Raw genomic sequence first — 26,913 nt, 5'->3', positions numbered from 1 at the left:
TGTGTGTTTATGTGTGTGTGTGTTTATGTGTGTGTGTTTATGTGTGTGTGTGTGTGTGTGTGTGTGTGTGTATTATTCTGTGTAAGACACATCACAGTGCACTGTTTAAAAGCAGAGAAGCAGCCAGCTGTAGTTAGTCATGTCCACCCACACACAGCTGATCCTGAAGGATTAGCTTGTTGTTTTTTACCCTCTCTCTCTCTATCTCTCTCTCTCTCTATCTCTCTCTCTCTCTCTCTCTCTCCACCCCCTTCTCTCTGGGTCTCTGCCTGCCCCCCCCCCCCAGCCATCCTCTGGCCCCCCCCATCCCTTGTCTTCCTCCCTGTCCTCGCTCTCCAGCACGGAGCAAAGAGTAACATTCACTGGCACACGGCTCAATGTCCTCCTTCACTTCCAATCAAGTCAAGCTCCTTCAAAACACGCCCCAAGCAAGGGACTACAACCAACCGCACCGCACCACACCGCACAGCACATCAGAGCACTGAGGGTGAGCAAGACACAGAGGAGAGAGTGCGACACCAGACGTCATCAGAGAGCACGTTTACAAAATGGTGACAATGAATAGTGGTAACAACTTGGGGACCTACTAGACTAAACAACAGTGCAGCAAAACTGTACAGCAAAAATCCGCCTGTAGCTCACGCACGGGTTCAGACCGCGGGCCAGATCCCTACCAGAGAGCGGTTTCATTTTAACCGTTCCAACTGCAAGCAGTGCAGTATTTTTGCTGACTTACAGGTTTAGGCCACATCTATTTACCATTCAACCGAAAGCCCCAGAGGATGTTTCTAAAAGGATAGGTACTGATTTGGCCAAGTTCACAGTTGCACTGATATCGTTATCTGATTATTACAGCTGCAATTAAGCCATATTGCATGATACTTAAGGCACACACGTCATATATGCTTGAATAAACTGGTGTCATATGTGACTGACTACCAGCCAAAACGAGAAATAGCTTTCTTGTGCCGTCATCAATTATGCCACATAGGGGGTAAATAGGGGTAGAATGAGCCGTCTCTGCGTATAGCTATCGGTATTGGTGTCAGAACTTGTTGACGTAGCGTTAGCCAAACTAATATCTAGTTAATTCATCCGCAGTTGCATTGATATCTTTATCGGATCATTACAGCCGCAGGCATGTTTCATCTCATAAATGACTTGTTGATGTATTGTGTAAAAGGAAATGTATGAGCAGATATGTGGACACAAACTAACGTTGCACTGCTTAGGCTAGCATTATTGTAGATATTTCCTTCTCACAGTGAATTTACATTAGCAAAAAATCAGCTGGAATATAGTTATTATATCTGCATTGGTGGCGGTTTCTTCATTTATTTGAAAACTACAGCAAACAAGCATTAACATGTTTTGGAAGGTTCCCTTCGATGGCACTTCATTACACTGCCAACACCACGAGGTTGCTCAGCCATATTGGATGTTTGGATGTTTTTGACCTATGGCTGTCGGAAACATGGATACTCTTAAAAAGGTTTCCAAAGTTCTCTAAGGTGTTTCCTCATTCATTTCAATGGGAGAAATGGAAAAATTGACAAGACGGATGTGTCAGAGTTGGAACGGGGCCGATATCTTGAAAGCACTAGGAGCGATGCCCAAAAAAAAACATTTGCAACATGCTGACGCAATCACACTAACAGTATGTGATTAATAAAACTTAATGACGACAGTAAACTTGTGCAATCACATATTAACACCAATGTGTATATCAGTATGCTCCACCAGTTCTGTGCAGTAGAAGTCACTCGCACTTCTGTCTGGAGTGGACAAATCCTCTCGCAATTAATCATGACAATTTATCAAAACGAGCACGTGTCTTCGTCCATTACACAAGAGTCACAGCTCTCGTAAATCTAACACGTAGAATCCATGTCTCGCACGACTACACGGGCACCAAGTGGCTTTCTGGCAGGTCGGGAGACTGCGCTGCGCTGTTGGACATTGACCACATTAGCCTTAAATGAGAAGAGTGGCGCGCGCGACCACGCTCCTCTCAATTGTTCATTAAACCATCCCAGCAGGCCGAGAGACTGACCGTTCCCCGTGGCCCCTCCACTCATTACGCCCATGTAATTGGGACTTAAGCAGGCAGGCAGGCACGGCGGGTTTGACCTGGTGCTGGCGCTCGCGCTAGTCTCTCTCTCGCGCGCGGTGGTGGGCGGCTGGAGGAGATGAGGTTACGGCATTAGAGTGATGATTCACTCGCATGGGCTGGCAGAGACCGGGCTGAACACAATTACGCGGCGTAACGGGAGTTAGCCGGTCAGGAGGGACGGCCAAACACACGGGCGGATGAGTTTCAGAGCCATTATCGTTGATAGATGACGATTCAACAACAGTTGAGACACTGTGGTAAACTGCCATTAAACAGGCATGCTATCTTTATGGTGTAGAACTGAGGCCCTTTCTTGGAGAATGAGGACGGTCTCCAATTATCAAACATTCTTTCATAATGAGCTGGGAATGCTTCATACACATGAGCCACCAGGTTCTACAGAGAACTACTGCAAGTCAAAAAGCTTTCTTAGCACAGTACAAGTGTCTAAGAACAAATTAAAAACGGCAGGAAATATAATACACTGCTATCAATGTTGACACCAGTGATTGTAAGTGTTGTTTAGGTACAGGTTATATACAATGCCTCAAATATTTGAGCATTAACACCCTCACAATGAAGTAGAATGGGAGTGGGCAGCTTCGAAAAGCCATATCAGTAAAAATAAAACTTCACTCCAATGAGAAAGGAAGGAAAACAGAATGTTGATTGACCGTGTGAGTGTGTGTGTGTGTGTGTGTGTGTGTGTGTGTGTGTGCGAGAGAGAGAGAGGCTGGTTAATTTCAGTGACACAGATCAATATCCTCCCTCCTAGTTGATCCCCCAGCTACCTTTTCGGGTCACGATGTCACTCCCGTAGTGATTTCAGGCTTTCCTCTGACACTTGCAGACGCTCCCCTCAGCTGAGTGAAGTCCCTGGCGATAAATCCTCCAGAGACACTTTAAATGTGTCACCAGGGAGGGAAGATGCAAAAAAGCAATTGACTGGATGGATAGATAGACTTTTTTTTGCGTAGATTATAGACAGACTGTTCGAGAGTAAGCGTTAAGAGGCAAAATATGGCAAACACAGACATCCGTTAAATCTGAATAGTCACAAGATGAGTTTCGGGGACTGTTTGGATATGCTAATCCGGGAGGCGTGTGTCAGTCCAATAACCACCCATCTCACTCTCTCTCTCTTCAGAGGAAATACAATAGTGTCTGATGTCTAATCAGGGCCCACTCGGATGTTCCGTGCCAGATGGCCATGTGATAGAGATCTGAAATCGCTTTTTCCAAGATTATTGAGCGCAGTGTCTAAAGTGGAAACTGGAGCATCCACACACACACACACACACACACACACTTGATGAGCATCAAATTCAATGAGCTCGGAATAAACACATGAAAATCACAAACTGACAGCTCCTTTGAAGGGCGCTGACTGTGTGTGTGTGTGTGTGTGTGTGTGTTTGATTGCGTCTGTCAGTCAGAGTTGTGCTGCCAAACGACGAGCAATTAGGAATGGATTAATTAGTCATGCTGGAGTCTGATTATTCCTAATTAGCACTTTAGAAGCCTATTAACTTGCCTGCAATGCGAACACAAACTTTTTGATCTCATCTCGAGGGTCTCCAAGCTGGCCTGCTTAAAAATCCTACCATTCTCACTCGCTCCCACTCAGTCTTCACACAGGGGGTCTCTCTTTCGAAACGAATTAGTATTAGCATGTTGTGCCTTTCAATTGTGCTCAACACCACATTCGAACCGTAAACATCAAAGCGTAATCTGATATCCACTTTGTGCGAAGACGTCGTTAGCCTCGAGCGTAGGCGGACTCGCTCAGTTGCTTTGCCAGCCACGCTTTCTCAGAAGGATGCGCTGCTATAAACAAAGTGAGTGTTTCCACAGCAAAAGGACATGACTGTTATGGAAATAGAGTGATCTGAAATAGCACTGAGGGAGTTTGGGGGTGACAGCTCTCCCACCTCTGTGTGTGATATATTCCCACTGCGCGGGATGCTAACACAAACCATGAGTGCTGTGGGGGAAACGTACTTGAAAAGGCGTAGTATCTATGTGCTTCACACAGATGAGGTAGATGAGATCTTTCCCATTCTGATTGTGCGTTGCCCTACAGGAGTAGTCAGTTGAATGAGTCCTCCTGTCTCCTGCCTCTTAGGCATGGTGGAGTGTTCACACTTGACGAGAAGTACTGTGCAGTGGGGATGAGGAACAGGGATGAGCCCATTGGATGCGTGTAATGGATATGGCACACATCACGGGCGTACGGGGCGGGTGGGCGAGGGAAGGGCACCGTGAAGCGCGCCCATTGAAGTGCGTGGTGTCAAGCCCAAGCAATTACACCTGCAAGTCAGCATGTTAAGTTGGCGTGTGCATATGTGTGTGTATGTGTGTCATTACGTCTCAGTGACGGCGCTCGAGATGGCAGGCAAGTTGAGCGAAACGGAAGTCCTAAGTGCTGTGGTGGGCGCATTCATTCAGCAGCCCGGGCTATCATTAGATCAAAACAACGAGAAATTAATTCATGAAAAATCAAAGGCACATACCGACTGAAAACAGCGCGTTAATTAGCGCCTCTCTCGCCCGCACTCTCCATCACCCAGCCTCAGCATATGCCATGCCAGGTAGACGCAAGGCTCGTTAATCAAACACTGCCAGACAGCAGGACTTCCTGTGTTGATTGAGAAGGGAATGTTGTGTGCTGTGTGTTGCCATGGCGTTATGGGGCATTCTGGGGCTACAGTGTCACTGTCTCTCCCTTTCTTCCCTTCTGTCTTCCGTCCGACTGAGTGACGACGGGTCATTAATTACTGCAGTACCTCACGACCTTCTGATGTGCCCCACACATTCACAGAAGCCAACTGAAGAGCTAAGCACTTAATTAGCTCAAGCTGACATCATTTCTGAAACTCATATTACTCCTCGTCAATGCTTTACCAGGGGCCTTCAGAATAAGCTGAAGTGGCACTATCCCCATATCACTTTGAGTGAGGCCCATGGTTTACAGGCAATTCTGTGGCCCCCGTCACCCCACTGAAAGCTTATTGGAGATTGATGGCCAGGTAAGCCGGAAAATCCCTGGCTATCATCAAGAGGGCCAGACAGATATACCGCCGCCCATTCAGTAATGCCCGTCTCTCTATGCGGGTCATCTTTCAGCGAGATTTGGTTGTCACGGTTACTTGGTGTCAGTGCACTGGGGACAGACTTAACCACCTGAACAGACTCAGACAAAAACTCACTCTTGAGTTATCAATCTGTTAATTGCAGGCAGATTAAAATCACAATTACGTGGAATCGCAAAACATTGACTTAACGTGACTATGGTAGGACAGAACAAGTATACAACTGCACTCACAAGTAACCTTCCCAGAGTGAATGTGAAATGAATTCAGTGATATATCTATTATTTATATCTATCCTAATCCATGAAGTAATTCAGTAATATATCTATTCTAATCCATTTAGTAATTTTGGTGTCAGCTGAGATGCAGTTTTCCATCAGTAAATAGGCTACAACACTGTTGTATCGGTCATCGTCTTTCAAGTCAGCTGAAAACACTGGCAACCTACTCATGCATCCAAACTCTGACACACATACATACACACATCCCGCACGCACGCACGCACACACACGCACACACACACATTAACACAAACATAAACACACATACACACACACACACACAAACATAAACACACACACACACACACAAACATAAACACACACACACACAGAAACATAAACACACACACACACACAAACATAAACACACATACACACACACACACACACACACACACACACACACACACACACACAAAGTGGCTGGCAGAGAATGCATGTGGCTGACTGATGGGCATGTTGCACTGCAGGTGGCTGTCACTGGGAGACAGAGAGGAGCGAGGGGACCAGGGAGGACACGTGGGGGGACTAAACATAGCTCTGGAAGCTCAGTCTTCGGCTGCCGACCCTCATTACACACAGACACACACACACACACACACACAGACAGGAAAATGGCACAGTTTTCTCCCTCAACATGGCAGTGGCAACACGGGGTGAGAAAGGCCATCCTGAGTCTAAGAGAGCACAGCCCCCTTTGAATGCTTATAACAAGCAGGGTCTTGCCCAATTCAGGGGAAGATCTCAGAAGACTGTATCATCACAATTACTATGACTGTGCAGTAATGAAAAAAATTAAGAATATTCTCTTCTCATTCTACATCTCTGACAAAGAAAACACTTCTGCCATTAGCTGTCTAGTTCATCATTTAATTTAGAGAGTGCAGTAATTATCCAATCTCTTCAGTAAGGCCTGAACATACGATGCATTTCTATAGCATACATATCGCAGTGTTTGAAGAGAGATAAAGTGTCATGCAAAGACCAGAGTAGAATGAGTTATTCAGCAGCACGGTGTTCCTCCATTCACTGGCTCAGTCTAATACATCGCCTGCAGTTTGCTTTCATAACTACGGCTAACGTCACAAGTGAGATCCAGCTGGAAAAAGCGCCTCCACCGAAGACGCTGCATCTGCGGCATGAAGGCGGCATAATTACATTAAATTAACCATAAACAACCGACACTTCTGCCCATCTGCTACAGGCTTCTGAACAGCCCAGGGTTTGCCTCCGAGCCGTAGTGAAGGAATCATCACTACATTATCATGAGCGCTTTGTCGTGCCTTTTATCTAAAAGCAAAACAACAACAATGACAAAAACAAAATAATTGACATAATTGGCCAGCGGACCGCTCGTACAACCCGAGGACCAAAAGGAGAAGAGGCCACTGTGTGTGAGGGTGCTCCAGATTATCAAGTAGGGGTGTTTTGATCCTTGTAGTGGTTGCCGTGGATACGTTACTTATTTTTTACCTCAGTGAAATGAGACTATGTAACTGCCTGGACAAATATACACAGTTTGGTCCTCATAATTACCAATTAAAATGCTCCAGTATGGCCTCAGTCTAGCGACAGTCAGTGGATACTTCATTGGTAAGTAGAGTAGAAAGGGAGGACACCGGTGTGCACACTGTGAGCCTATCCTGAGGCTTAGGAAGGGCCAGACCCAACAGAGGATGAATGACGAATAAATAAACCCTCAGTGTTGTCCCAATATACCTGAGCCATCGAGATGAATGATATCAATTTCATTTGATCAATCCATCATTTGATTAAAATTCACTTCCGTTCAGTTCATTTCAATCACATTCAACCGTGGTGCACCATTTCATTCTATGTTAATTACATTGATCCAGGATACCAAATCTGAGCCTTTACACGTCATTTCTGACTGAGGAAAGACACAAAGCAATTTTACATCACTGTCCAGGATTATCACATTAGTGGAAATGGCAATCAGGTGGAAATGGCACACTGCACATGCAGTGGGCAACATTCAGGCAGTATGCAGTGGACATGTCTATGCATTACATGTGGTACAAGCATAAGAGAACAAAGAATCATATACTGCTCTCACTTCAGCACTGGCCTCCATTTTATGAGGGTCCAGTGCTGACCTGGACAGAAAGCCTTTGAACAGATTCAACTTCTCACACCTCTAACGCTACACTTCACAGACACCCTACCTTTTTGGCCACTAATGAACAACAGGTAAAGAGCTACACATAAAAACTGGTTACAGAAATAATGTATACGTTGGTGAGGTGACCCTTTCTACAGGTTGGATTGTAATTGCTAAACCTTCCACAAATAAGCTCTGACTCAAGTGTCAGTATTTCAAGGCATTGAAGGACAAGGTCGACAGCAAGATCGCAGGCTGAGATCATTTTTGGCTGATTCAGTTTGGAGCATTGGCCTGACAGTTTCCTAACCAGGCTCGACAGACTATAGGCAGCCTTAGGTGCAAAGACAACAGACTGTGGCACAGGTGGGCGTTAGGGGCCTGGATCTCCTCCGGGGTGCCCAGAGGGACCCATATTACGCAATCAGAGCGCCCGCTGGGAGCGCCCCCGCCAGAACACCCCGACACAGAGGTCCCCGCAGGTATCAATCCACCAGATTCCCCCCTCTGCTCAGCTCCTCACTGGGGCGGTGACATTTGGCAAGCAAGAGCCTGCGCACCGCTGCAGCCCTGAGGCTAAAGTCACTTCCTCCCATCTGGCCACCGACAGGGACAAGCCAGCGAGCTCCCTCTGCCTCATGGTGGCAAATGCCAACCGAGAGATTCACCCTCAACACAAGCACTGAATGAGTGAGTCCCACCACATCAATACTTGGAGAAGAAGAAAGAGAAAGGGAACAAACAGGAGGTTGTCTGTGAATAAAAGATTGAAGGTGAAGAATGAAGAATCAAGGAGGGTGCCGTTGAAAGAGAAGCACATTCATCAGTGGTTGATGCTGCAGGGCTAAGATGGCCGTCATGCAACTCCAGAGTGCATGACAATGAAGGTGGTATTTTGTGGAACGCACAGTTTCACAAAAACGCTAGTCACTAATTGCTTTATTTTGCTGGGGCTAGCCTTGACCTTTTTTAAAGTCCACAAGCTTAGCTGTGGGTGGATGATTGCATGTCACCCTGCCTTCTCCAACCCCGTACTCATGAGCCCATGTGAAGACTGTGTGTTTGGGGTGGGGGGGGTGACGCAGAAGACATGGAACATAACGGCACTATCATTTATCCATGGGCCAGGACTATTTATAGCCCTAAAATTATTTTCCATATCTTTGGCTGGCCTTTTCATTTGATACACGTAGGGGACTCTCCCCCGCGCACGGATCCACCCCCCACTTTACCATTTGACAGGCGGGGGAGCCCATGCTTGAAAACCCCGAAGAGGACACTTCAGCGGAGGAGGAAATAATTAGACTCGTAAATAAGGCTTTATGGAGCTCCATGGGAGCGGGGGGGGGCGGCTGGGCTCGTCTCCAGAAGGGGGTAGCAGGGGTGTGGTTTGTTAGCATCTGCTCGGGATGGCGGGTGCCCACACCATAGCAGGGCATCGGGCAGCAACGGCGCCAAGCTCGAGTGTCTCATCACAAGCCTCCTCTGAGGGCACTGCTGGGAAAACCATTTCAAACTGACAGGACATGACTCACTAGACCCCACTGACAGAGTGACCCAGATCCTTCGCTCTGACTCCAGAGCAAGAGATGATCTATACTGGGTTCGGTTGATGCTTTCCTCCTGATGTGCACAACTGCTGCACGTCTGCTAAATAGGTTTAGCGGTAGCCGTTGACTGGCTTGAGACAAAGACAAGGTCCTTCTAAAATCACTGATTAGTCCTCATTACTGACTATTTGTATTGCTGAAAATACTTGTCCTAACACTATGAACACCCAGAGAGAAATCATACATAATCTGACTTGAAATAATGTTTATTAATGTTTACGAATGCATTAGAAAGGAGATAATATTCAACAGGCAGAGGTTGCTCAATTCTAACTACAAAAGCACTATTAAAATGGACTCTGAAACCTTACTCTGCTTGCGCATGAAAAGGTAAACAAAGACAAAGTGTTGGACACCTGCGGACCAGAATCTTTCCTGCTGTTCTTTCTGCAGCACAGTTGGCAGCCTCTGTGGTGCCGTGGAAACAGAGGAGTAAAAAACTTCTGAATCCCCCATTTCGGCCACACATTCCAGAGAGCAGTCAGGCCAGAGACAGACCATAAGCAGGTCATAAATAATGAATGCTTGCTGACTTCAGGAAGGTGGTGGACACTCGTGGCTGAAGGGTGTCTGTCATTCCCGGCGTGGTAACAAATGGGGACAAAAACTTAGGGCTGAATTATTTATCATATGTTTTTGGTCTCGGAACTAGACGTAAAAGGTTTTGTCACATAAGTCTGAGAAACAAAACAGACCAAACATTTGCATAGGCAGGGTTTCATAGAGGTGGCAAGGAATACGGCTTTAGAAAAAGGGCTTTGATTATATTTTAATGAATCAAAACACTAGAGGATGTGGGAACAGTGGTCTGCTCTCACGGCTAAGCCAAAGAGAACAAAGATGAGGACATGGGATTGCTAGGGCCTGCCAATGCAGACACAGGACTAGGCAATCTGAGAAGTAGGTCTATATTACACAGAAAATAGAGATTTTTTAAAGACTGTACATACACATTGGAATAGTACTGTATTTATGTGAAATGGTATGTGATGTGACAGAGATATGACAGAAACATTTTAGTTTTCTGAATACATTTTTTCCTCAATGTCTTCCTGAACAGTAAACACTTAAAACATCAACAACATTAATTCAATCTTTACCCAAATAAATGTAGGTTACATGAACAAGTCAGACAGAACGCAGTCGACGGTTACGCAACACCTAGTATCAGTAAATGCTTCCAAACACATTTCTAAACAAAGCTTAAATATTCCAATGGAAAAAAACACAATGAGTCCAACCAGTACTCCCAAAAAAAAGACGTATCTTTTAAACATCTCCTTGAATGTGAATTTGGCTTCATTAAACAAATCCCCTCAAAGGTCACGTTGGCCAAATTCTGAAAAAAAAACAGCGAGGTGGACGCTGCCATTTTAATATCAGGAGCAGATCAGGGTCCAAATCCGCTCAGTCTCATGAAATGAATCTAAACTAGTCGACAGCCCCTGTGCCCCTCTGAAGCGCTGCCATCTAGAGAAATCTGTCTGCTTTTCTGAGGGGAAAGGGGAGTCAATTAAAGAGGTTTTTTGGTCCGGCAGTAAAATCCCCTGACTCGCTCACTCCAGGAATTCCCGAAGCTGGTGGTTTAGAGTACACACGCTGGAGCAAGGAGTGAGGAACACTGCCAAAAGAGCGCTCAAGACTTAAGACCAGGAAGAATGAAAACATCCATTTAATGAACTCTGCGTGTTCCAGTTAAAATATATTTTTCTTAGACTGAACTGAAGTTTTGATCCATGCATAGTCATTTCCGAATCACAGAGATCTTAGTATGAAAAGAGATAAAGAGTACGAAGAGTCATCCCGAAACAATAAGCCACCAACGTTACAACAGACACGACTTTTTCTTCTATATGCACAAAAGCAAAGTCCCTCCTAAACTTCATCTTCCTGGTCGTGACACTTGGTGGATCGATACTCTCACACCCGGTGAGACAAGTCAGCAGACTCGAGTGGCCACGTGACCGAGACAAACAGCGCCTCGGCATCACAACCTTGACCAGCAGCACCCCAGGGGCCGACTCAAAGCCCCATGATGCACTGCAGCCTCCGCAGGATTAGCTTTCTCCAGCCTGATCTGAGGTGAACATGATCAAACACCTTAAACTGGCTCTGGCACAGGATCCAAATGGGATTTTTTTCGGAAGAAAGAATGACGGAGGAGGCTTTCGTCTCTTGATCCTCGACTAAAGCATCCGATTTCTTTTAAGCTCTTGAGAAGGCGTATCTGGGTTGGCACCGGGTCTTAAGTGTTTCCAGTGCAGGGAGCAGTGACCCCAGGGTCAAGAGCACATCTTAACTCCCCCTCTGTAAGCAATTAGTCATCCGGCTGATAACCTTTTCAAGAGCACACCAGCATACCACTTGTACAAATTTAGAAATCTACAAAAATAAAAAAGTTGGAAGGAAAAGTGAATTGTCCCTCTCTGTCTGTCTCCTCATCACTCTCTCTCTCATACTCTCTGTCAGTGTGTGTGTATGAGAGAGAGAGAGAGAGAGAGAGAGAGAGAGAGAGAGAGAGAGATAGATAGATAGATAGATAGATAGATAGATAGATAGATAGATAGATAGATAGATAGATAGATAGATAGATAGATAGATAGATAGATAGATAGAGAGAGAGAGAGAGAGAGAGAGAGAGAGAGAGAGAGAGAGAGAGAGAGAGAGTGTGACTGTGTGTGTGAGTGCGTGTCTTCCAAGAGGAAAAGGATTCCATAGATGCCATAGCGACTCCCTGGGGGTTTCTGCAAATACCCACTGGGAGTCTTTCAGTGCTCAGGCAGCCAGGCCTCATCCAGCCTAGGGTCCTCCCAACCAGGCCCCATCCAGCCCACGGCCCTCCCAGCCAGGCCACGCGGCCAGAGCCTCATACTGGAAACCCCACAGCAGTCACAGATTCAATTATCAATATTCAATAATATTCTCCCAAATTGCCCAATGATGAGGTTAGATTGTAAACGTCCTGGGGTGGATCTGCAGGAATACATGCTGAATTGTTCATTGGAGAATAATCAGGAATCGGGGGTGCCATTTCATACAAAACATAAAGGGATACATAAAGAATACAGAGTCTGGGGATTCTATAAGGTTGGACTGAAGTACAATAAATTACAATTAGTCAGGGAGATGGAGAAATGGGTGGCAGAGAGAGAGAGAGAGAGAGAGAGAGAGAGACACACACTCCAGCATTACTCTTTTCAACATCTCACTAGTACACACTGGCCAGCAACAGGTTAAACCAGATCACATTGCAGCCCAGTGTTCGACAGCCTGCTGAAGTGGGTGCAAAGTTAATTTCTCAAATTCTCAGATTTCCCCGGGGGAAAGAACAAAGGCAGCATGTGGAGCACGGGGCTACTCTACAACAGGAGCAAACGTACTCCTCTCCACGCCAGGATCAATCCTCATGGGAAAAGTTGACAAGATCTCAAATCCAGTTTTACTTTCGGTATTCAAACCAGGTGTCTTGTGAGGGAACAACGATTTAGAAAAAAAATAAAGCTAAAGAGCCCTGAATGCAGTGAAGGGACAAAAGCCCTGACCTATTATCACGGGTGTTTCTGACAAACAAGGCCAGTCCTTCTTGTTTTGACCTCATCTGAAATGCCTGAATGATCATCAGCCTGAAGGAAGTCTTTGCTACCTTGAAGAACACGATCGAATAGAGGGCTGACGAGAAGACCTTCACCCTTCATCACCTTCATGTTCATTCTGGGCGACTCCGAATGGCCATAGCTAGTGCCCTCTGCTCCTCTCTGCAGGTTTCTCCGGACCGTGTGGTCACAACACGGGCATCTCCCACGCCACGCCACACTCATGCCCTGGGCGCCAAACACACTGGCATTAGTCAGAGCAGCGGGTTCCGGGAAGAGCTGCTGGGAGAGGACGATGGCGGAGGGCAGGGGGGTCAGGGTCTGATGTCATCTCCTTGCACAACCCGAATAGCATGATTGTGACCTCACCTGTTATATGAGGTCAAAGGGAAGCCAAGGCTCATGGGAGGAAATAATAATCAGAAAAGGCGCCATGGTTGATGACCCCTCTTATTGTGTTTACACTGAGCAAACTCTTCAGTCTGGGCTAATTATGGGTACCAGAAGCTAATGTCTAGCTCTGTATCAAACCGTGAGTCATGTGTTTTTCCCCTCAAGGCTCTCTGGCGCACCCTGGTATTTGTAGTCTTGATGCACATGTTTGTTCGCGGAAGTAAGCATACAATCCCATGGCTCCCAAAAGAAATGAAGTCAATCTGGAAGTTCAGAACATCAAGACATACCTGATGCATCCTTGTAGCACAGCTTGGAAGAGCACAGGGCTCATGATACAGAGAGAGCTGGGCTGGGGCGCCGGCATTATCAACCAGCTCAAGATCCGGCAAGAGCCTCTCTGAAGAAGCTAATGGAGCTGTAATAAGATCAATGAGCCGTGTATGCATCCAATTAGGAGGGCCTGTCTCAGGACAGCAGCAAGGAGCCTCCACTGAGGTCTCTGCTTTGACACGGCACAGAGAGAGATGGAGAGAGGGAGTGAGAGAGAGAGAGAGAGAGAGAGAGAGATAGGGAGATGGAGAGAGGGAGTGAGAGAGAGAGAGTGAGTGAGAGAGAGATAGAGAGAGATGGAGAGAGGGAGTGAGAGAGAGATGGAAAGAGAGTGAGAGAGAGAGAGAGTGAGAGAGAGAGATGGAGTGAGAGACAGATGGAAAGAGAGAGATGAAAGAGAGAGTGAGAGAGAGAGGGTGAGAGAGAGAGAGTGAGAGAGAGGGAGTGAGATAGATAGGGAGTGAGAGAGAGAGAGAGAGAGATAGGGAGTGAGAGAGAGAGAGATGGAAAGAGAGAGAGTGAGAGAGTGAGTGAGAGAGAGAGAGAGAGAGAGAGAGAAAATGAAAGATGCATTTGGAGCGAGTGGCATTTGATACTGTGACTCAACAGGCTTGGGCCCAGCTGAGAGCCCATTGGTCAGGACTTCCCAGTGTAGTCCTTTCAAACCTCAGCCCAGTGTAGTCCTTTCAACACTCAGCCCAGTGGAGTCCTTTCAACACTCAGCCCAGTGGAGTCCTTTCAACACTCAGCCCAGTGTAGTCCTTTCAACACTCAGCCCAGTGTAGTCCTTTCAAACCTCAGCCCAGTGTAGTCATTTCAACACTCAGCCCAGTGTAGTCCTTTCAACACTCAGCCCAGTGTAGTCCTTTCAAACCTCAGCCCAGTGTAGTCCTTTCAAACCTCAGCCCAGTGTAGTCATTTCAAACCTCAGCCCAGTGTAGTCCTTTCAACACTCAGCCCAGTGTAGTCCTTTCAACACTCAGCCCAGTGTAGTCCTTTCAACACTCAGCCCAGTGGAGTCCTTTCAAACCTCAGCCCAGTGTAGTCCTTTCAACACTCAGCCCAGTGTAGTCATTTCAAACCTCAGCCCAGTGTAGTCCTTTCAACACTCAGCCCAGTGGAGTCCTTTCAACACTCAGCCCAGTGTAGTCATTTCAACACTCAGCCCAGTGTAGTCCTTTCAACACTCAGCCCAGTGGAGTCCTTTCAACACTAAGCCACATCTGCTGTCAGTGGGCAAGGGTTTGTGCCAATGCAGCAGGAAAAACTCTCATCAAAATCCAGAGAACTATCATCAATGTTCACTATTCTCCAACGAAAATGATAAAACTGCTATATTCTTCTGATTCCTGGTTGTACAGCCTGGGTAAAATCATACGTGCAATACCAATAGTGATTCATCACAAACCAATTATCTGGATGAGACTGTCAGACAGACAGATTACTGGGTTCTGTTTCTTGCCCTTTGCCGAACTTATAACACTCTCCAAAAGCATCATCCAGTCCAGGCCCCTCAATCAAAAGCACAGACCCCATTTGCTACCGCCCTCACCGCCCCATTATCAGCAAGATGCCACCCTGCTGCACAGACATCTTTAATCAAACGCCACTGAGGGTTAAACCTGCCCAATCAGCCAAGTTTGATGGCGCCCGGGTGGTGCAGGAGTCAGGCCATCATTAGTGCAGGGCTGGTTGGACATGATTCATGGCTGTAGAGGAGGCATGGTTCACTTGGTGTCCCCCCCCCCCCCCCCCCGGGCTCGAAACCAGGAGGAGTCCCACTCATCATCACGGCTCCTGTCAAATCTGAGCTTCTCTTCAGTGTGTATGGGGACAGGGTGGGGGGGTATCTTGTCTTGCAGAGAGGCGTCTCGTCTATATATATATCAGGTCTAAAAAGAGCTCACCTTTGGACCATATACCAAGTTAGCGCTCTATAAGTTAGCGCTCCATTTGTGTGGAAATGTGAGGAAACCTCTCGAGGGCCCCCAAATCACCAAGTATGAAATCGTGACGTACGACCAGCTCAAAAGGTGTCAGGTATCGCATAGAGCGCAAGATGACTAAACACATAACGCACTGCTCTATATTCCTTGACGACAACAACAGGAGTATAGACAGCTCTTCCTGCTAGCATTTTATTGGACCTGTATCTGTGCTGTTTGTGCATAGCGGAAAAACCTCAGCAGTTTAGCAGAAAACTAAACTTGAGAGCTGCTGTGTTTGCTCCCTGCCCTCACCCCTCGCAGAAGTCCAAACCTCCTGAAGCTACTCCTCATGTCCCGGGCCACTGCTGTTCAGAGAGGCCCGATGTCTGACTGTGAAATGGGGGGGGGGGGGGGGGGGACCACACCGGGATTAGCACTGGGATTATTTTAAATGGCAAATGTGCAGCCTATCATCTACACTGAGACCGGGATTTAAACTATAAATGGGAGACTGAGGAGAGAGTGAAAAGGATGACGCTGAGAGCTTTGGTTTTATAATATCGCATGAATCGATAAGTGTTACGCAACCTATCTGCCATACAATTTAATAAAGGAGTGATCATATTAATTTCATATCCAAGTGTGTACACAATGCACATAAAAGACATACGAAATAGCACATTAGTTTACTTTTGGTCAAGTTCTGACACCACTGAATGAGCAAAAGTAATGGCTTACTTCAGGCTCCGTCAGAACATGATGAATAAGGAAGGAAAGAGCGGAAAAATCAATCGTACCCGGCAAAAACTCCTGACACGCAGCTTACATGACTTATTTCTGGCTTTGTAACGAACACAATACTTTTTCATAATGCATCCTGAAACAAAGGCTGGAGACAACTCGATCAATGAGCTCATTACCGAACACGGCACAGAGACCTTAAAATATTACCGAGCCTGTAAATGATTGAGTATAGAAAAATGATTTGCAGGAGTCTTCAACATATAAAATATGTGTATATATGGCCTTACAGGGGGGTACCCTCATCTGCATGTTTATTAAGACTTCAGTAAGGGCCCGTGAAGAATATGTCACTGGGTTTATATGGGAGATGGGTGAATGATCCACTGGCAGATACTTGTGTTTAGCCACGACTGCCAAACTGGAAAACACAGTCTCAACACTTGCTACTGCCTTCCTCATTATGGGAACAACTTCAGTGCCCAGATGAATTACCTGATGCGTGGTCAGTCTCTCTCTGAAATAGGGGAAACAGCGCATGAGAGCTCTACTGTGAGTTTTTTTGGTGTTCTGGACGTCCCTGATGAAGTGCTTTTTCAGATTGTGTGTAACGTGTGCGTGCCTCAGACGGCTCAAGCCCTCTTCTTCTCAAGGACTGAATGTGATTTGTGAAGGGAGATCACTGTGCACTCCAGGTAATTCAAAACCAATTTGCCTTTTTTCGTGTATTACTCGCTGATTGGAGAAACAGAGATAAAGAAGGCATCTGTGAAAGGAAGAAGTTCATACAACAAAATGAAAGATAAGGCAGAGAGTGAGAAAAGGGAGAGAGAGAGAGAGAGAGAGAGAAAGAGATGGGGAAGCGGGAGAGAGGAAGAACTAGAGCAAGTGCACACACCCTCATTTGGCCCACAGTGGCAGAAACACCAGCAGGTAGGAACAGCGAGTCGTGTCACTCGAACATGTCGACACCCGAAACGCCAAAATAAAAACAGTGGTGCTAAGCACAAAAAGGGGGGCATCGGGTTCCCCCGTTGCTGAGGAGGACAGGAGCAGGGGGTTGGGGGGGGATGGGAGGTGTCCAGGCAGAGGCTGTATTTCTGCCCGGGCTAAAAGCACCCACTGGTACAGCGTGCCACAGAGAGGGGCGCAGGAGAGGGGCGCAGGAGAGAGGCGCCGGGGCTGTATTACATCACAGCGGAGCGCGACGGGCACAGTGTTTGTCATCCAGCCAGCGGATCAGTTTACCCCACTACCTCCCTTTGGGCCGGACACCAGGAACACAAACAGAACGGGATAGGGGACCCATATCAAAAATAGAGAGTGAGAGTGTGGAAATGGAGCTTGTTTTTTCTTCGTTTTTCTGGGACCAGTTGAGGGCAGTATTTGCTATAAAGACATAGTAGTTTTTTTTTAATCATTGAGACAAAGTATCTTTTTTACTAAAGTTTACTAAATCACTGTGTGTGGGCGCTTTCAAAATCAGCCTATATGTGTAACACTACTGATTTCATTAAGGCTCACCAACTAAAGTTCAACTCTAACTTTGCGTTTTCTTCGTTAAAATGGCAGCCTCTTTTCTGCAACAGTTTATAGCTACCTTTGGAGGTAGTGGTCGGCTACCTCAGTCCGCTGTAGCTGAAAAGCTCAGTGCCAAAACACACAGCACCCTGACCTCAGCCTCAGCCCTCCTTCAGGTTTAGCACTGAGCCTCAGCCCTCCTTATTCAATCAGTCTCTCCCAGGCCCCGGTGAAAAAAACGGGCTCCTCAGAACTAGAAGTCTTTTTAGCTTCAGGTACTCATGTAGTGCCGATTGATCAGTGCTTGCTGTGCACAGGTGCTGTCTGTCAGAGGAACTTTTATCTCTCGCGTTGCTTTCATATGCTGAGTAACAGCTGGCTGTAACGAATCTAGTTGAAAAAGGTGCCATTTCATATTGTGACACAAGAAAGGAGTTCAGCAAAACAGAGCTATGTTTGCGGTGTAAACTTCCAGTGTGTTGATATGGAAACACCGATTCCCGTAATTATAGCACCTTCCACTGTCTCTTTTGCCACTTCTTCATAGCCGTGCCGTGATGAGGCTTTGTTGTGTCAGCAGAGCATACCCACACAGCACAATTCTCCGCAGTCTAATTGCACACACACAAGCGCCGATTCCCAAACGATGGAGGGTCGCGATTGCGTGTTGCCCATGGCAACCTTTTGTGCTAGGTGTGTAGGATTCAGACGGCACGGAGAGTTCTGCGAGCCCTGCCGATGTCAGAGGTACCGTAAGGGGTGTGAGGGGAAGCATTTAATGAAGGAGCTTCTGGCACAAGGTAGCCGTTTACTGAAACACAATTAAGCAAACAAAAACAAGCTTCTGGTCTGCCAAAGGGAGCCGGTGAATTGACTTAATGTGTTTAGTCCCTTTTGACCAACAAAGAGCATGTGGTCTGTAAGTCAGTTTGGAGGAAATTGCGGATATAAAAATCAATGCTGGGCAGCCATGCCTCGAGCAGACACAAAGAGAATGAGGTCTATTCATATCTATTGTGAACGTGGATTGTACGGGGGGGTGGGGGGGGAGGAGAAACTTGAGCCCCAGAGAGACCCTTGCCGATGCAGCTCAAGACCGGGGCCCCCGGATCCTCGCCGATCTGAGATCCTACAGTGCAAACTATTTCAGCGACTTGGGTGTCATCTACGCTACGCATTCTATAAACAGCTGGGGCATGACAGAGCAGCTTGAAATACTGACATTATCTCCCGTTACGGGCCAGACGTCACCGAGCAGCGAACGGGAGAGAGACAGTAGACGCATGGCCTGAGGGGGCACTCCATGGTGACACAAAGTAGTCTGAATAATGAAATAATATTTTTGGAAATGTAAACAGTATCCACTTTAATAATATACTGAAGAAACATTTGTGGAAATGCAGACAATATCCACTTTTAATCGACCGCACTATATTTAGGAGTGTGTGCAGGGCTGTCATGACAACAAATAGGTCAACTATGTATTGTTTTACTTCAATAATGTGGGACTCAGCAGCATCTGCTCAAAGGTGAGAGACTAGACTACGCCTGAGAAAGAGTGGAGTGTGAGCCAATATAGACAACTCATTATGCAAATGTCATGCTAAAATGCCATTAAATATGTCTTCAATTTGCGATGATTGGATTTAACCCCTAGGGCTTTTGTTTTGAGGACTATTAAGAGTACAGCTGTTATAAAACATCCTACTAATTTAATTTCCATGATAGCTTACATATGGAGAATATAATGAAGGTTTTTTCACAGAGAATGACAAAAACTGTTTTAAAATGGCTAAAAGGTTTTGCGGAGCTGCTTTCCACCAATTCAAAATGAAAATGTAAGCAAATAAAGTCGTGGACTCCACTTCCTGATCTCTGCACTTTCTTCCATCTGTTCTCTTAATACACACACCAGATGCTGGGGTCCAGGACGACTGGCAGCCAGCCAGGCAGACGGGCACTTTCCCTTTGATCTCTGTTACTGTGCCTGCCTAGAAAAAGGCCTGCTGCCCACGGCTGCTACATCAGCCAGGTAGCCTGGGTTATGAACTGTGCAGCTCCAGGGCTCCTGGTAAGCCAACGGAGAGTGAGGTCTCAGCTGAGGGCTCCTGGTAAACCAAAGGAGAGTGAGGTCTCAGCTGAGGGCTCCTGGTAAACCAAAGGAGAGTGAGGTCTCAGCTGAGGGCTCCTGGTGAGCCAACGGAGAGTGAGGTCTCAGCTGAGGGCTCCTGATAAACCAAAGGAGAGTGAGGTCTCAGCTGAGGGCTCCTGGTAAACCAAAGGAGTGTGAGGTCTCAGCTTCGGAGAGGGACTGCCGCACAGACCTATGACTTTACTGAGATGCAAGGGTCTTTGGTGAATGGGAACGAGCACTTAGCCACCCGCTGGAGTGATTCATCCTCAATATCGGGGCCAACATCCTGGATCATGTGAGATGTTTAGCAAAACTCTTTTTTTGGGCACAGTGTTGGGAGGTGGGTGTGTGTGAATACACAAGGACATTTTGAAAACAAAGAGCATTGTTTTGTTTTGTCCGTTTTGCATTCACTGATCAAAACCAGCTGAAATCTCACTTGATTCCCCACTGATCTGGCATCAGTTTGCACAGTGACGCTTGGACATGTATTGGTGATTTGATACTGTATCTGGTGGCTTCACAGTAAATAATCTACACAATAAATCACACAAGAATCACACAAGAATCACACAAGAATCACACAAGTTACTCACGTCTGTGTCGGGACCCTTGTCCGCTCCGGGGCAGCAGAATGTGACAAACTCATGGCAGCGCTTGTGAACCACGAAACAGCAAACTGAAAAACAAAAAGGAGGAGAAAGGCTTCTTCAGTTAGAGACAAAGAACGAATGTGGACAGGAAGTCATCACAATCACAGTTTGAGAAATATTAGTCTCAGTCTTTTAGTCTTTCAGTCTCAGTTTAAAGCACATAGAGTTTCCTACACTAGTGTCATATCGAAGTCCAGTATGAAAAGCCATGTTGTGCAGTGATTTTTTTTCTAATTGCCATGTTTCCTGTATATTGCTAGGAACTGTAAATCTGAACTGGTCACCTCTGTATTTATATCTAATAATGAGTTAAGAGTTTCTCATTTAATGACACCTACAATGGCTTCATATCGCTACTATACCTGCCCAACCACATACCATGGCTGCTGTGGTGAAAGTGGAAATAAGCTGCATCCCTTATAAAGCTGGTTATGGTGAAACAGTGCCTGACCCTCAAAATGTGCCTGCATTAAAGGGTCTGAATCCTTTCTGAATGCACTGTACCCAAACATGCTAACATATGCACTTGGCTTCAGTAACCAAGTCAGGTGTGTTTCTGTGAACCAAAGGCCATTTTAGAGTCTGGCCGTTCCAGAGGCTAATGATCAATAACAACAAAGAAATCACCGCAAATCACCCCCGGTCAGCCACTCCAGTGCAGCCCTGAAGGATACCTAAGCGCCCCCCCCTCCCCATCACTCAAGGTGCCGCTGATATTTTACGGTGCTGACTGTTTGCAATAAGAATGATTCATAAACAGCAGCTCGAGCCAAACACCTCCCCCCCTCCCCGATCCAAGGAGCGCGCTCAACACATCCATTGCCTGGCCGATAGATCTTCCCAACCTGCCACCGGCCGGAGATGGAGTGGGATGGGATGGGATGGGAGTGTGTGAGAGAGAGAGAGAGAGAGAGAGAGAAATGTGCTGCCAACATCAACACTAAGACAGTCACACATCGCTGGACCTTATCCAACATCACAGACATGTTCGTCTTGAGCCTTTTAATTAAAGCCAATGATGGGGGGATTTGTTTCATTGTAAACAGCGGAGGAGGCTGAGAGACGTTGGCTGGACCGACACACAGGGAAAAACATGTTACATGATGGCAGCAGTTTAAGTCCAAATTTGAGAGGCGTGAGTCAATATTTGAGAAAGCTGAAGCTGAGGAGATAATGAGTCTACCCTATCATGGTGAGAGTACACAAAGCTATCATCTTCTCTTTCTGAGGAACAACAAACTCACAACTGCTGAAGGTCAGCTGAGGCCTTGTGGAAGAACAACCGTGTCTGAAAACTCTTAAAAGGGGCTATGCATAGTTTTTGTTTGTCAGAAATAAAGATGTTTTCTAGATCTATTGTAACAGTCCGCGTTTGAAAGGAAACAGGGACACAAAAGTGTCTGTGCATTCTATGGTACTTTGAATCTGGGCTTCAAGGCTCAGAGAGAGAAAAAAAAGGCTATAAAATAACTGAGACACAAAACGAAGACTTCATAGGGATATTAGGAAAGTGTGTTCTGTTATCATTCTGTTTCCATTTGTCACGGTAGTTGTTTTTTTTAAAACAATAAGAAAACATATTCTAGATTTGACCACCATGACCGTAGAGTGAGAGTAAGGGGGTGGAGTGGGGGGGTGAGGGGGGCATAACCTCCAGTGAATGATGAGTCCCTTCAGCAAGAGAAAATAAGACTCGCACTCACGGGGGGGGGGGGGGTTTGGGGGGGCTGGGGGAAGTGGGCCGCTCATTTCATGACATGGATAAGTCCTAAACGGTTGACTCACGGGGGGCTGGGGGAGTTGGGCCACTCATTTCATGACATGGATAAGTCCTAAACGGTTGACTCTACCTTAGCATTTGCCTTGCAAGCTTCAGGTTGATTTCAAACAGTAGATGGCGTGTTGAGCCATTTTCAACCCATTCAAATTCAGATTTGAATTAAAATCTGAATTTAGTCCATATTCACCAACTTATTCAGAGTACAGTCATATCATTTAGTTTACAGCTCAAACACTCTTTTAAGGATGCAGTTAACCTTCAAATGACACAAATTTGTCAAGTCCTCAGAAATGTTTTAGTAAACCACTCAAACGTGCATTCTGAGAGGAATAAACATTCGGGCTGTTTCACAATTTCAACTTCAAGTTGTAATCAGCAGCCAAAATATAACCATGAAAAACAGCATAAGTGTGCATCTTTGTCTTAAATCCCATGTTGTTCAACATCACTATAGCCTTAGCTCGATGGAATATGACAGCTTCAGTCATCTCTCTCCATCGTTTGAGGTTTTGCTCTGCTCTAATACGTCGGCAAATGATCGGACCTTCGAAAGAGACTGTTATAGAATGAGAATGTTATAATTTGGCCAATCAGCACATCCATCTAGTAGGCAATACTTCTGCTGGTTTGTAGCATAGTTTTATGTTACGTTTGGATACATTAGTAGGAGGACATAAAATGTCACAATCTCCACGTTTCGCCTGAATAGTAGATCATGGACATCTTCAAGACCAATGACGATAATAAAATTGTCAGCTCGTCCACTCCTAGTGCAAACACCGCACTAACATTAACCAGACAACCGAATCCTGATAAACGTAATTAGTGAACCTCTGTGTGTTGAGCAAGCACATAGATTTCCTGTGCAAGGCACAGCATCTTCCTTTGCAAGGCACATCCATTTAGTTACACAGAGAGGATCAGAAAATGTCAGGGTGACTTTTACTGGGGCCGACATGAGTGGGATGTCGCACATTGACCTTATCATAATTTCACTTTTGGGACCGAATGAATTATGCAGGGGCGACAGTGCAACGTGGATTTTCGAATCAATACTCATTAAATCCCTAGATTCTCCCAAGAGCACTGAGAAGTGGAGTTTTGTTTCACCTGTCAGTTATTGGTGAGCCCAGAAATACACCCCCACACCCCCCAACCCCCCTACCCCTCTACCCCCAAATGCCATATTGCACTCCTGTATGTTTCTAGTAATGTCTCAACAAGGTGTCACAAAGGACAGTAGCTCCCGTCCCCTTGCCAAAAGAAATTGCACCTCTCCATCAATACCACCCATAGCTCTGGTTAAATGACGCTAAGCCTTAGAGGTTTCCACGTGTTTTACAGCTAGGCGAGTTGGGGACATTGTTTTGAGAGAGACAGCGCCTTCACGGCTCTGAGTAATAGGGGCTCCGTGGGCGTCTCGATCACAGGCAACCTTTCATGGCAATCCCAATGGCCGCCTCAAACAAAGTGGCCGCGTGGTGATGAATGCTGGATCCTGACGCGTCTTTATTCGGTCATTGTTCTGAGGGCTCTTGCCTCTCGGCCGAACAATAACGAGGTGGCCATGACTCGCAGAAATGCGGGGCCTGTTGAAATGTAACAGCGTTTCATGTTAGCCAGTGTGTGTCTAATTCAATTAAATGCAGCAAAGACTTAACTCTAATCAGCCAGCTCTGAGAGCCCTTGAAATGGTGTTACGCAACCACATTACGTCACACTACAGCACCTTTTCCAATAGGGTTTTCCCCAATCAAAAGATTTTATGGGTCTTCAATAAGTCTGTCAGCAGCGGTAGGTTGTTGCCTGCTCTTATATAATTGCTGTTCAGGAAGTGTGTGTGCCTCTGAATCTCACAGGGCAAGTTTTGAACTTCAAGAGACGAAGGAAAAAGATCTGAAGATAAAGAACACCTACTGACCTCAACAGAACCAACAATGAGGAACAACTGTGAGACAGACAGACTGCAGGAGCAACAGGTTACTAAACAATGAATGATGATTTAAATTAATTATTTATAATTAATCTAATTTGAATTCTTAAATTGTATTTATACAATTAATTTAATATAATGAATCACTAGGGAGAATACATTATAAATCAGTGGTATGAAACTACAGTATGTTCATCTAAGCATGATTACAAATTCTCATCCCACAGAGTCTGGGGTAAATCAATTATAAATAGGACATAGACATTAAGTGGAAAATGTCAATACCTAACTAAAAGCATTCCAGTCATTTTCAAGACATGCACTGTACAGGACATTTTTTGGAATTTCAGTCTTGGCTTTTGATATCAGTCTCGTTGTACAGACTTATTGAAGTTATTCAGAAAAAGCCTCCCAGTGCTTGTCCTCTCCTAACTCTCTCTCAACTTTAGAGCAGTGGTTCTCAACTCGTCCTCTCCTCCTAACTCACTCTCAGCTTTAGAGCAGTGGTTCTCAACTCATCCTCTCCTAACTCTCTCTCAGCTTTAGAGCAGTGGTTCTCAACTCATCCTCTCCTCCTAACTCACTCTCAGCTTTAGAGCAGTGGTTCTCAACTCGTCCTCTCCTCCTAACTCTCTCTCAACTTTAGAGGAGTGGTTCTCAACTCATCCTCTCCTAGCTACCTCTCAGCTTTAGAGCAGTGGTTCTCAACTCATCCTCTCCTAGCTACCTCTCAGCTTTAGAGCAGTGGTTCTCAACTCATCCTCTCCTAGCTACCTCTCAGCTTTAGAGCAGTGGTTCTCAACTTGCCCAACTTAACGATTCAAACTTCACTTTATACTCATCATCGGCTAGTTAAACATACACGTTGATTTCTTTACCCACACAGAAATCTGAACAACGTAAGCACATGCAAGAAAATACGTTACCCAGCAACATAACTACAGTAGCCTAATTAGCCTAATTAGCTAAACATTTTACTTTTCTACTAGCCCATCAGTGGAATCCCTGTAGACGGTTAGTAAGTCGAAGCTCTCCCCGCCCACGTTACAGCACTACTCCAGCCGACAGTAGGGTATGCATCCGCCACTCACGGAGAACCTTCTCTGTCTCTTTGAAAGAGCTCTCTTTCCCCTATGAGATTGAGGAATGACAATGGTGAAGACTTAGGTTTTTTTTTTTTATTTCAAAATAAAAGCTACTGTTATAAAGTCTAAAGTCATTAAAGTTCTCAAAGAACACAAAGACTCTGCGACTCCTTCAGAACGCCTCCCAGACCCAGGAGTGGAGAAACACTGCTCCGGAGTACCCTTACCTGACCTGCTTTTCATCCCTTTTCATATTAGAAAGTGTCTACAGAGGACAGATTTACACTCAGATTCTCCTTTCAATACTCCTGGTGCCCCACAGTGAGCCTGAGGTTATTCAATACGACTTTTCTGAAAGGAATAAAAATCATTGTAAGTTCTTTTTAATGTCACTGGCAAAAGTTTCTCTGTGTGTGAATCACTGCCTATCCAAAGTTTGAAAGTGGGAGATGTTGGGGGATTCATATGCAGTTATATCTTTCTAATGTCGCACTTGGGATGCATAAGGATAATTATGATGATATTGATGATGTCTACGACAACAACAGCAATGACTAAAAGTGCATTAATGATACCAGGAAATCATTTTCAAGTACAGGCTGTTCAGGATTATTTCAGCTGAGGTAACAGAGCAGGAAATAGTAATAAACTCATGTAGTAATGAACTCAGACGATGCATGACTTATTCATATTCTCACTTTCTACTGGAGTGAGAGAGAGAGAGAGAGAGAGAGAGAGAGAGAGAGGGCAGAGGTAACCTATTCACTCTTAGATGGATTTTATTCTCAAATGGATCTTATGTAAGTGTGACATTTAGAGTAACCCAAATAAGCCAAAATGACAATTTTGTGAATTGGTTTGAGTCATTCAGGCATTAAAATGGAGGAGCTGGGTGTTTGAATGGAAATACGTTAATCTGACAAGGGGGGAGAAAGATATGGCATTGTTCAGCAATACCCCATGGAGAGGAGACATCTTGAACTTTCAAAATGCAATTACATTCAAATGTTCCTGTTTTTTGTTACTTATCCATGCTGTATGTACATATATCCATACTATTCATGTGGAATGTGGACATGGCAGTGGACATTGGTCATGTGGACTTATGTCAACAGAGATGGTCCTATCCAAACATGGAGAGATCATATTCTTATGTTCTCAAATGCAACGGCTGTACAAATAATCCCATCCACACATTATGTGCGAAGTATGTGTATATTACGTGCACTCGTCTGCATACATTCCCATAATCTGATACAGTGGTATGGACAACTGCATACCGTCGTTCTATACCATGTGAAAAGAAACACACGTCATCCAATACTGCAGTCACGGCCCCACACAGGCACAGACAACCATCCCCTGCAGAAAAATACCACAGCGAGTTCAGGGAGAAAGACCATAAAAAGCTCATGAATGTGTGTGTGTGAGCCACGAGGGATTCGGACACGTCTCCACCATGCTGAAGAGGAGGAGGAGGAGGAGGAGGAGGAGGTGCAGAGGAGGCGCACAGAGCCATAGAAGGGCTGCGGGTGTGGAGTCATAAAAAAGCCGGAGCTGCGAGATTCCTGCCACAATCAATTCAGTGTTCCGTGCCTTTC

General features: G+C 45.7%; 1 protein-coding gene across 1 annotated transcript in view; it reads right to left on the bottom strand.

The window, feature by feature from the left end:
* The window catches only part of prkcaa (protein kinase C, alpha, a), a 140,154-nt gene that overhangs the window by 69,692 nt on the left and 43,549 nt on the right, over positions 1-26,913 (bottom strand). The window contains exon 3 of the mRNA XM_012827488.3: positions 20,458-20,540. Coding sequence (XP_012682942.1) covers positions 20,458-20,540 — 83 coding nt within the window. The remainder of the gene's footprint in view (positions 1-20,457; positions 20,541-26,913) is intronic.

This window comes from Clupea harengus, chromosome 26, assembly GCF_900700415.2.
Source record: "Clupea harengus chromosome 26, Ch_v2.0.2, whole genome shotgun sequence".
Lineage (NCBI taxonomy): Eukaryota > Metazoa > Chordata > Actinopteri > Clupeiformes > Clupeidae > Clupea > Clupea harengus.
This window is presented reverse-complemented; position numbering and strand designations above follow the sequence as displayed.